This window comes from Falco naumanni, chromosome 4 (genome assembly GCF_017639655.2).
Source record: "Falco naumanni isolate bFalNau1 chromosome 4, bFalNau1.pat, whole genome shotgun sequence".
NCBI classification, from domain to species: Eukaryota; Metazoa; Chordata; class Aves; order Falconiformes; family Falconidae; genus Falco; species Falco naumanni.
The window spans coordinates 42,663,922-42,676,071 of record NC_054057.1 but is presented as its reverse complement, the minus strand read 5'-3'; the positions used below and the strand labels follow the sequence as shown (position 1 = coordinate 42,676,071).

General features: G+C 52.3%; 1 protein-coding gene and 1 long non-coding RNA gene across 2 annotated transcripts; one reads left to right on the top strand and one right to left on the bottom strand.

The window, feature by feature from the left end:
- Positions 1-257: 257 nt before the first annotated feature.
- Positions 258-10,607, bottom strand: BMI1 (BMI1 proto-oncogene, polycomb ring finger). Its single transcript, XM_040592270.1, has 10 exons — positions 10,129-10,607; positions 4,910-5,043; positions 4,387-4,483; positions 3,583-3,638; positions 3,417-3,467; positions 3,045-3,153; positions 2,909-2,954; positions 2,236-2,334; positions 1,717-1,797; positions 258-1,613 (listed from the first exon to the last, which is right to left on the bottom strand). Exons 2-10 carry the CDS (start codon positions 5,019-5,021, stop codon positions 1,284-1,286), a joined length of 981 nt encoding a protein of 326 aa, XP_040448204.1. The 5' UTR covers positions 5,022-5,043; positions 10,129-10,607; the 3' UTR covers positions 258-1,283.
- Positions 958-2,914, top strand: LOC121087356. The gene is made up of 3 exons (XR_005827575.1): positions 958-1,035; positions 1,580-1,637; positions 2,815-2,914. It is a non-coding gene; the product is annotated as an uncharacterized LOC121087356 (long non-coding RNA).
- Positions 10,608-12,150: the final 1,543 nt, after the last annotated feature.

Sequence of the window (12,150 nt, the reverse complement as noted above, 5' to 3'; positions counted from 1 at the left end):
AAAGTACCTGTTAAATTTTAATGAAGTTAGTACTGTACCATATACATATATATTAAAACAAATTTAGATAAAATGCCTTCATCCAGCAACTTGCTGGTTCCTTAAAATTTATACCAAATAGTTTATGGCTTCTATAATGATTCCATGTGCTTTTAAAAACACAGTCCCACCACACCAAATAATAAAAAGGTAATCAAACAGGTCAAAGACTTCCATGTCCCTTAGCTTTTTTTTTTTTTTTTTTTTTTTGTTTTTTGTTATTATTAAATGCATCACTTCAACATTTGGTAAAGTAAAAATATAACACTTGGAAAAAAAGACAAAGCCAGTCAAATCCTTTTAAGATTGCCAATTGCCTCCAGGTTATGAAAGACTTGAATGTACTTTCCCAATACTGTAGCTCTCACACGCAAAGTGTTTCTTGCAGTATGAGCAAAGCTCAAACAGGCGGCATCTGCAAGGGTCGAACCAGTTTAGAAATTTAACAACCATATTATGAGTGCATGAAACACAATATTTTCTTTATAGTATTTATAAATATATCATACAATACTGTTTCCTGTTATGTCATATACCAATATGGCATTGTACAATAAGCATAATGCCATCTGATTCTTACAAAAGCGAATCATTTAAACAAGTCAGTAAATAAAACGGTAATACCCGCTTTTAGGCATACAGATTGTAAAACTGAAGTTTACTTTTCTTTTGATCGGTTCTGCGCAGCAACAGAGAAGTAAAAGATGCAACATAAGAATCAAAATGGCTAATACGCAAAAATTGTTATTCACAGTGACATGGCTACATATATGCATTATTCTATGCATATTCTTTCCGTTTTGTTGGATTTCAAGATGAAAAAGCACTTGCTTTCTACAGGTTCACAAAACAGCATAAGAACAATAACAATCGAAGAGAATGCAATGGAGGAGTTAGTCTGGATTAACAAACTACTTCCCGGGATTTGTATCAACTTCTGGAGACTCCCGAGTCCAGATGATGGGGACGGAAACAACTCCGCATCACTCAGAACAGGTGAAGGTGTAACTTTTGTTTGCTTCCCAGTCCTCTGAAAACAATTTACATTTCAATCTTGCGTTTCCATTAACGTCCATCCTGAATGTCACCTAGTCCGCCTTTTATAGCCAAGTTCAGTGTCACTACAAAAGAAAGCAATTTGGACGATAGTCACATGGATTAGCATCTATAAAGCTGTAATGGCATGGAGAGATCTATATAAAGGAGGGGCGGGGAGGGCAGGGGGTGATAGCCTGGTTGGCACGTCAACCAGATGAAGTGGCCGAAGAGCCATTTATCGACGTTTTCCGTGCTCTGTTGGTAAAGGAGGACTGGTGGTTACTGCTGGGGCTGCTGCTGGTGCCGTTCATGGTGCTGGAGATGTGGGGGAACTGGGGGTGTGGAGACTGGACCGGCGTGCTGGGGCTGGGCAAACAGGAGGAGGTGGAGGGGATGCCTCCTGCTGGGCTGCTCGCCTTGTCGCTCCCAGAGTCACTTTCCAGCTCCCCGCTATTATTCAAGCCTTCCCTCTGGTGACTGATCTTCATTCTCTTGCATGTAGGTCGGACCCGGTATTTCAAGGGGAGAGGCCCGTTCTGCAAGGCAAAGGCAAAACCCTGGTAAGGACCCTCCCCGGGCCACAACCCGCACCTGCACCCCCCACCCTGCCCTGGGAGGAGGCATGCTGGAGATACTCACCCGCCTCCAGGTATAGATGTAGGCAATATCCATTAGGGTGTAGTAGTCCTTCAGAGGCTCCTCTTCGTACATCACATCGATCTGTCCGAGAGAAACCCTTGCATTAAGGAGCATCCAGGTATTTACCCCTAGCGTATGACTGCTCTAGGGGGGAAAGTAGCCCCACTGCCATATGTATCAGAAAACTGAAAAAATGCTATACCAAACCCAGCAGGGGATATGGACTTTTCATATCTATTAGATACGTTTTAAATACATTAAGGAGCAATTTCTCAATACTTTGGTATTTACAGCATTGAAAAAATTACAGAATGTCACCAAACTGTCCTGATAGATATTTTTAAAATAATGTTCATAATCCCATCGACATATTGCACACACCAGAAATACTTGGTAGTTGGCACTTGCTGAAACTGGCTGTAATGAGAAACTAAGTGCTAACCAGCAGTAGCAGGCTCAGAATAGCAAGACTGATTTAAAAAAAACCAAAAAACAACACTACTCTTTCCCCATACGTACCTGGAAAGTGTTGGGTATATCCATTTTACTCCGCAGGAACTTTCTTAGGTGCATCACTGTCATTGCTGCTGGGCAGCGTAAGTATCTTTTGTCATTCACCTGATGGCATAGTAAAGAAAATCAGTCTACTGAGAACAAGCAATTACTCTCACCAAACTTGTATTCTAACATTTTATGTCATTAAAAAAGAAAAAAAAGGGACCTTGTTAGATTATGAATTATGATACAACAATTTCTGCTGCCTTAGAAGGAACAACAGAAATAAGAGCTAAATTACAGTTCCAGAGAAAGTAATAAAAAAAGCAGCTAATTTCATATGTAAAGATTTGTATCTCATACAAAATCCCTTTTTAGGATATATATGCATTACATAGGGTCTTTTTCTATTCAATAATAAATAATTTATTAAAATATAAATTTACAGCAGAATTTTACAAAATATCAGCTTCTGCTTTAAAAGTAATACTACAGGTATTTTTTTTTATTTTAAAAAGTTGCCTACATATACAGCTGTATGAAGAATGTATTACCTCTTTTGTACCTAGCACCACAATAGGAGATATGCTTCTTTTGTTCTAGATACATATACCTATGCATTTTTCTCAGCTACAAACCTGCCCCAAAGATGTTTGTGTGTGTTACATTTCTCCTGGAGTAAAGGAAAGTTATTTACCTCTTCCTTTGATTTTTCTTTCTCCTTACTTCCTTTTCGTTCCAGTCTGCGAGAAGAAATGAAACAATTACAACAAATAATAAATATAGCTGCCAACATTCAGGTAAACATAAAATATTGCCATTCTGGAACTTGCCTATTCTGGTCAAAGAATTCAATGGATAAGCTTATTATCTCGTCGTCTGTTATAATTCTTTTGTCTTCGTCAGCCACTTCTCCCCTGTCTTCATTAGAGCCATTGGCAGCTGCGCAGAAATTTCCACAATAATTTACATTTTGAAATTCAAATCAGGAAGAACGGCAATTCTCAGTAACAAGAAAAAAAAAATCTCCATAGTAAGATTATTAATTAAAGCTCCCTAACTGCTAAAACAGTAAACTTTTATTAGGCTGAATTTACTTCTTAAAATTCTGTCATGGTAATACACGATTTGTAAGTTAAAAAGGAAACAGCAATGCATCTAGGTCAACGCTACATTCATTAAAATTGTGAACGAGAAGCTTTTACCATCAGCTGATGGATGAGCAGCATAAAAATCCCTTCTTCTTTTCATTTCATCTAGATGGAAAAGCACATATTTTTATTTTAGTATTTACTCTGTAGCTCCCGGTACTGATAGCAGCTCTGGTTTTGTTTTTCTGCTCTTAAGAAAAAATCCAGTTTAACTACTTACTTTTGAAAAGGCCTGGTACTAGCTTGTATACAATATCTTGGAGAGTTTTATCTGACCTGAAAAAAAGAACAACCCCAAAACATAAAATTAAGCATATGAAGCGATATTTTAATCCAAGCAGCAGCCCCCCATTTATAATCTTTCACAACAATGAGACATCTTCTACAAAGTGGGAGCCTAGTCATAAAAAGTTAACTTACAAGACCTTGTAATCAAACCAACAGTGTTCTAAATACTGCTATAAAACAAAAGTCATCTGTGCCACCACAACTGAAAAAGAACTAGCTTGGACTGAAGGAAGCCCTTAAAACCTGTATGTTTTTAAATAAATAAAGACAATAATAAAGAAAATAAAGACGGCAAAACGTAATACTGAAAGAAAAACATTTCTGAAAGAAGAAGCATGCTTTAAAGGCTTTTGCCCCTGAGCTTGGAAAGTTTCAGCAAGAGTTTCCATGACTGGAAGCTATGGCTGGAGTGAGGCATTTCTCAGAGATACAGAAACTAAAAACTGTCCGGATGGTACACATGAGAATGGGGGAGAGTGAGGAGGCACTGCATCAATGGGTGGCATATGCAAAAACAGATCAACAAAAACTTTCTGTCTCCCATCCAGAGAAATCTTCAATTTCAATCAATGACAAAACTCCAAAGAGAGAGCATACTACACGAGTTGGCTTGTAAATTGACAAGCCCTTTCAGATTTAAATCACAGATGAAGAGATAACATCGACCAACTACTGCTTGTCTCCCCATAAAAAGTAAAGTAAGAGGCACAGGGTGCGCACTGCATCTTTCTCCTACCTTATATTCAAAAGCGGTCGAGTTTTGTGAACTTGGACATCACAGATAGGACAATACTTGCTGGTCTCCAAGTAACGCACGATACAGGTCTTACAGACTGTAAGTCAAACACGAAAGCCTTTTACTGATGGAAAGCCTTTTACTGATGGTCGTAGGTGACGCTCAGATATGCACAGACAGAGGTGCGATTTTCTAAACTATGCAAGCTTGAGCAAATCGTCCATTGTCAGCAGTGCGCTGCTTAAGCTAAACAAATAGCCAAATAAGCTGCAATTACCATGAAAAGGGGACGCTTAGAGTATATAGATTATTACTTTAACAAAGACCGCAGGGCCGCCGTCAGAAAAACTGCGTCGCGGCCAGACCACCGATTTCCCAGCCCGTCGGGGAGCCAAAGGGGCGGCGGTGCCGGGCACCTTGGGGGTCTTGGGCTGGGGGGTCTTTAGTGTTGTGTGTGTTCCTGGGATGCCGGGAAAGGTGGGAAGCGGCGGGGGAACAACGCGGAGCGCCCGGTCGTACTTACAGGAGTGGAGGCATTCTATGATGGTTGTTGCATCGATGAAGTACCCGCCGCAGAGCACGCACATGAGATGGGGGTTTAGCTCGGTGATTTTGATTCTGGTCGTTCGGTGCATTTTGGCGTGGCGAGTGGCGGCCCTGGAAGACACACACACACACAGAGGGCCGATCAGCGGGGACGAGCGCGGCGGCGTCCCAGGTGCCGAGCCCCGGCGCGTCGCTTTCCCCCGTGCGGCCGCATCCCCCGGCGCCCGAGCAGATCAAGCGCGGGAGGCGGCGGCGGCGCGGGGCCGGGCGGCGGGCGGAGGCCGGTCCCGAGGCCGGCGGGCGGCCCCGCACCGCCCCGCACCGGCCTGGGCGCAGCCCCGCGGAGGCGCGGTCGCTCCGCGGCACCCACCGCGCCGCTCCCCGGCGGGCACGGGCTTTCCTCACGGCGCGGCGGGGCACCGGCCGGCTCGCGCTCCCCGGGCGGCTCGGCGGCGATGCGGCGGGTAGCTCCGGGGAGGGGGGGACGGCCGGGCACCGGGCTGCCGGCGAGCAGCACAAAGGGGAACCAGCGCCTCCCGGTGCGGCTGCCCTGGCATTTCCGGAGAGCGGGGAGGGGCGGCGGGGGGGAGGGACGGGGGTGGGGGGGGGACACACGCACCTCCGAGCGGGGCCGGGCACCGGGGCGGCGGGGCCGGCCCGCGAGGGGGGTCCGGGCGGCTGCCGCTGCTGCTCGGTGCCGATCCGGATCTGCTCCGCTCTCCGAGGGGGTTGCTATAGCAACTTACACTTACACTTGGCATCCTGCCACCGCTGGGAACACACGAGAGCTGGGCGGGGGGGCGGCCGGGGGGGGGGCGGGCCGGGCCGAGCCGAGCCGGGCCAGGGGGTGGGACGCGGGGCCCGGGGGCTGGCGGAGGGGGTGGAGGAGCCGAGAAGCCCGCGGGGGTCTGGGAGCCCGGCTGCGAGGGGAGGGGAGGGGGAGGGCGGGAGGTGCGGGGGGTGGCCCGGGCGGGGTCAGGGTGCCGCAGCCCGGGGGGTGCCGGGGCGCGGTGCGGGGCTGCCCGGGCGGCGGAGGCGGCCGCGGGCCCGGAGCTGAGCCGGGCTTTGGGGTCTCAGCCCGGCGGAGCCGAGCGCCAGAGGCTCCTCCCGAGCCTCGGCCATTTCGGATCCTCTCAGGGGCCTCTCTCCACGTCGACTCGGTGCGAGGAGCTGTCTGAGATCGCTCCTCTCCCCCTCCGCTCTCTCCCGCCCTCCGCCGCGCCGCGCTCCCGGGGACCGAGCCCCCCGCGCCGCCGGCGGGGTGCCGAGCCCCAGCTCCGCGCCGCCAGCCTCCCCGCTCCCCCTTCTCCCCTTTCCTCCTTTCTCTCCTTCCCCCGCTCCAGCTCCTCTCTCTCTCTTTCTCCCCCCCCTCCCCTTTTGACTCTCGTTTGAAAAGCCTCCCGCGGACGAAGCGAGCGCGGTGCAAAGTTTTGCAAGAGGTGGAAAAAGACTGGCAGCACCAGGGTAAGGTGGTTGGACGGGAGAAAACAAGTCTCCGGATCCTTAAACAAACCCCCTTTTCAGCAATAAAGCATACCAAGGTAGGGGTGGGGGGGGGTGGGGGGAAGTCCAGACCGACTTTAAACCGTACATTAGTGACAACATGCGAAGGACCATGTGACCAGATCATTCCTAAAGCTAAATCAACACCTTGTCAACACAATGCAGTGACAAGAGTGAAAAACAAATGTCATTTTCACAGTCTGAAACCCATAACCCCCATCGGATGCACTGGCACCAACGTTTGATGCACACATACGATTTAAAATGAGAGGGAGTAAGAGGTAAACTGCGTCGGGGGAAAAAACCCTGACAGCTACGTCAGTTGCAGAGTAAATTATTTTCTGTCAACCAGATCCTGATAACAACGTTGCTCCAATGCAAACTATTCATTTCCCCACGTCAGTGCTCCCAGCACACCAGCTCCCACCCTTGGTCCCCACTCTTCTCGAGGGAGAGCTTGCCAGCCACCTCTCACTGCAGCACCGTGCGAGATGGAGCAGTTTCAAGTTGCGAGATTCTCCTCAGCCACTCGCAAACTTCGATGTTAAGGCAGCATTAAAAAAAAATAAAAAAAAAAAAAAAAGCAGAAAGAAAAAAAGCAACACACCACGCAAACCTATTTCCTAAAACCTTTGCATTTCAGCCAAATTGCCCAGGACAGGGGTACAATATTCCTCAAGAAGTGTGCACAGCGCCAACGAGCGACCCTAGCCAGGAAACTTCTCTTGCTGCTGCAGGAGAACCCTCGAGTGAGCAGCCGATAAAACCCCTCAGCATCAAACCACAGCCGGCCAGCACACAGAAAAGCAAAGTGCAAGAAGCACCCAGCCAGACCAGGTCCCCAAAGCTGTTCCTAGCCCTGTGCGGCAAAAAGCAAGACTCCCACTGCGTTGTACTGCGGCTTAAATGTCGCTTCCAGGGTCCCTGACCCTCCGCTTCTTACTTTTAAATTGATACCGAGGGTCTGCTTTTCCCAGAAAAGGCTGAGCTCGGGCTTCTGCACTCCTCTGCGGAGTCCAACGCCCTGAAGCCGGAGACTCTGGGGTCCCTTTAGGTACTTAAACACGGGCAGGCTGCTTTCACGGTTCTGTGTTTTATTTGCTGGAATCACTACCTTATAATTCAGAAATATCTGAACCAAAAAACCCAGCAGTGACCGAGGTCACGCAAGCCGGTTGACCGAGAATTCCTTCCCAGCCCTGACGGACTGGGACAAACCTTTCAAGACATTAACGCGTTTATTTCACACAGGCGTAGCCCCTTCCTAAATGGAGGGGGATTAAATTCAACCGTGAAACCTGTTTTGTCGAAGCAACCCCTAAACGTGGATTATTTATCGCCCAAAGTTAGCACATTTTCAACGTGCTATGAACTATCTTTGAAACCAGTGGTTTTTCTCCAGCGAGCTGAACCAAGCGCCTGACTTCTCCCCAAAAAGCCACCCGGCCGGGCACACGCACACGCGTGTCTGTCCTGCGGGTATGGCACACGAATGCAGCACGTTTCAGTACAGCAGCCTGAGCTTCATATTTTGGTACGAGGGAAACCCTCTCAGATTTTTTTTTCTGCTCGTGCTGCGAGCATGGCAAACACCAACACTTCACACAGTCAATACAAACAGCCTCTTAACCAGGACAATATATATATTTACACACTGACACACGGAACAACTAAACGTAAAATACACGGACATAATACTCGCTGGAAGTAAACACTGGCAGCCAACTGATTATTTAGAGGCCTTAAACGGGTTATGTCAAAATGAAGAAAAACAGAAGTGCATTCTCCTGCTAAGAATCAGCTATGTTATTAAAAATCTATAAAGGCAATAAGCTATTAAACCTTGCTCGACAGGTCTCTAACAGAAATACATACATAAAACCCAGAAGCATCGCTCGGGTAGGTTTGTGTACTTTGCACCCATCTCCTCTCGGAAAATTCTCTCATCAGGAATAAAGCAGCCGTCATTCTACATCTTCACCCGTTATCAGTCAGAGCCACTTTTACCATCGAGCCTGTTATTACTCTTTTGCTTAAGAATGGCCACATATGTTTTAAAGGAGGGGACGGTGCTTCTTTCAGAGAAGGCACACGGAGCTCAAATATCTCTGCCCAGCTCGCTGCAGCGAGGAAGGACCTGAATATTGGCAACAGAGTGCAAAAGGACCCCGGTCCCTTAAACCGCCTCCCTGGAACTAAGTGAAGGACATGATCTGTCTGCTTAAAGAATACACTAAAATGTTAATTTTGTGCTATCGAAGCGGTCAGGTAGGTCAAGCCTTCATGTCTCTGGCAAACTGCAACACAAGTTTGTCTCAGTTTCCAGGACATGCTGCAGAGTCACTCGAAGTGGTTTCACTGGACTGGCTTTGCAGAATCTCCCTGGTCTTTGGGACAGTCCCATAAAATAAGTTGCTCTGACCACTACAGACCAAGCAAAAAAAAAAAAAAAAAAAAAAAAAATTCCTTTTAACGCCAAGCTTGCAATGGGGCACACATGCCCAGGTTTTCCTCAACTTTTCTGGAGAGTGGAGGAGTGAATCAAAGTTTCTAGACACTGAAAAGTTCACTACCTCACTTTTGTAGAGATGCGATTTTTCTTCTTATTTTTACCTGATTATTTGCAAATATTTACAGCAAACACAGAGGAACGTCCCGCGTTATATATTGCCAAGGCCACACAGTTACAAAAACACACACCAGCAACTTTCCAGTGCTGCTCATAAGTAGCACGAGGAGCCCACTCATGTTATCTTTAAGATCTGACAAAGGATTTAATGTGGATTTACCCTTCCGGGGGTCAGGAGAAAAATAAATAAATAAATAAAAATAACAGAAAATAAATTAGAAAAAAAACCTCCAAAGCCAACACCACAACCCTGCGTCCCACAGACACATCACCTTTGCTCCAAAGGCTCCAGCAAACCGCACTCCCCAGCTCCCCAAGACCGCAGCCAAACTGCTACCCTGGCCCCCCCAAAAAGTTATTCCTCGGCGATGGCCACCCCCTTCCTCTCCCAGCAGGCACAAACCCCCAAAGTTTAGCATTTAGAGCAGAAATGTAAGAGGAGACATTGGAAACAACTGGGAACCGCCATCTTACAACCCATCCAATTTCACACAAGTACTTGTCCAACTTAAGTTAATAACATTTTCTGCTGGGTGCCCCGACCCCTAACAACCCCCCCAGGAGGATCGCTACCCCCCGCTGGCTCTATCTCTATAAAATGGGTGCGCTATCTGACATTTTAACCTCCCCCAGACACATTTCTTTCGGGGAGGACTGAAATCACTTGACCCAGGCAGCTCCAGATTTCACGAACGTCCCTGTTTAATCAAAATCTGCCTTTAAACAAAGGGCGCTCAGGCCGGGCTGGCAGCAGGGTCTGGAAATATAAATATTCTCCTCGGGGGCCATGTGCACAGAAAGGTTTTAGGGGGCGTCTGGAGAAAGAAAGGAACTAAAATTTGCAAATGTGGGTGCGTAACGCGAGCGAGTGCACAGGCTGCTGCTGCTGCTGCGTGTCTATATGTGTGTGTGTGTGGCTGGAGCAGCCTGTCAGCGCTTTTCCCATACGGAGAGCTCGGGGGACACCTAGGCTCCCCTTTGCAGCCCCCAAACCGGCCGAAAACCGCCGCCGAGCCCCCTTCGCCCCCCGCCCTTGGTAAGGCGACACCTCGCTTCATACGTACCCGGAAAACGGAGCCGGTGGGTGATGATCGGAGCGGCCAAAAAAGACAATGAAAGTTAAAAGTCGTTCAGCAGAAAATGAATGTGAGCCAAGCGGCCATCTTGAAATGAACTGCAGACGCTGTCAATTGCAATAAGCTTATTGCCGCCGCCGCCGCTGCGCTCCGCTCATTTTAGTTACAAAACACCCGGGTTCTCTCCTGGCGTCCACCGGCCCTTCTCGCTCCCTCGCTCTCCCGCCGAGTTCGCCGCCCGGGCGGCTCAGGCGCTGGGAGCGCAAAGTCTCCCCGGTCCGGATGGGTCCTCTCTCCACCAGCCCATTGTCTCTCCCTCTGCCCCCCGCTCCGCCTCGCGGCCTCGCTCGCGTTCCTTTTTTATTATTATTGTTATTATTACGAGTATTATTGTTGTTGTTATTTCATAGTTGGTGGCGGGGACCCGGGGAGGGAAGGAGGGCGGGCGGGCGGGCGGGCGGGAGGAGGGCGGAGGAGGGAAGAATGCAACGCTGAAGGCACACAGTGGAAACTGACACCGTCCCCAAAATGGCTCGGAGTTCGCCCGCCCCGCCAGCGTCACGTGGGGCGCCTCATTCCTTAAGGGCGGCCTGGGAATTAGCGGCGCTGCCGCCGGGGCCCGGCAGCCTCCCCGTGACCCAATCCCGCAACCCGGCCGCCTCCTCCCCCTCCCGCCCTCCCCTCCCCCGCCCGCCGCCCCTTCCCCGCCCTCCCGCCCTCCCCTCCCCCCGGCCCTGCACGCGCTCGCCCGCGCGCCGCCGATGCCTCCTTTTCCCCGCCGCGCCGCCCGCCCCGACCCCCGGCCCCGCTCCCGCTCCGCGGCTCCCGCCCGCCTCCCCCCGCCCGCCGCGCCCCGACGCCTCCTGCCTTCGCCCGCGCCGCCGCTCCCGCTCGGCCCCTCCGCTGGCCGCCCTCGCCCCCGCTCCCCGCGGGGCCCCGCGCCCCCCCCCCCCGCCCCCCCCCGCCCCGAACACCGCCCGCACTCGAGCACCCCGCGAGGTGCGGTCCCCGCCCCGCCCGGCGCTGCCCCCCCATCGTTCCCCCCGCCGCAGCCCCCGCCCCCCCGCGCCCCCCCCCGCGCCAGCCCGGCCCCCTTCCCCGCAGCTCTCGCCTCGCTGCGCGGCACTTGTTGCGCGCGCCCACCCGCGGCCCCCGACACCCGCGGCCGCTCCGCGCGCCCCGTCCCGCCGTGGCCTCGCGCTCCCGCCGCCTCTCGCGCGCTGCCCTCCGCCCGCGGGACGCGCCCCCCGCCCCGCCGCGCCCGCCCGGGGCTGCGCGGGCCCGCCGGCGTCGAAGGGCGACGCGTCCCCTCGAGGGCCGCGCCGACGCTTTCCTGCCCCCGAGCAGCGGCCGCCGGCCCCGGCGCCCCCCGAGCGGCGGCGGGTGCCGGTGTCGCGGGGGCCCGCGGTGTCCTCCGCCCCGCGGAGGGGACGGGGAGCGCCAGGCGCTGCCGCCGCCGAAGCGGGCGGGAGGGAAGCGGAGAAACCCTCGCGGGCGACCGCTCGCTGCCGGAGGCAACGCGCTGCCCGCCGCCCGGGCGCGGATGAGCGGGGAGGGAAGAGCCCGGTTCCGCGCCGCGGGCCCGGCCGCCGCCGCGCTTGCTCCGCGGGGTCGCTCTCTCCCGCCGACAGGTGCCGACGGGCTCCGCGACGGCCGCCGGCGCCGGGGCGGCCCGCAGCGAGCGGAGGGCAGCAGCCCCGCCGCCGGGCGCGGGGCGGCACCGCGCGGGGGGAGCCGCCGCCCGGCTCCGCTCGGTCCTGCGGGCTGCCGGCTTCCCGGCAGGCGGCCGGCCCCGCGGAGCTGAGCCGGGGTGCAGCCTGCCGCCCGTGCCGGGGACCAACCTTCACTCCGACCGGAGATGCGAGAGCAGCTGGAGCGAAATACCGCAGCGCGGTGGGCAATTTAGCAAACGCGCCGCGGCACGGGAGGAAGGGATTTTCGCCTCACAGCGCTGATCTAACGTTTAGCATCTTACTTTTAGGTACAGCTAATTCACCCGTAGAAATTGCG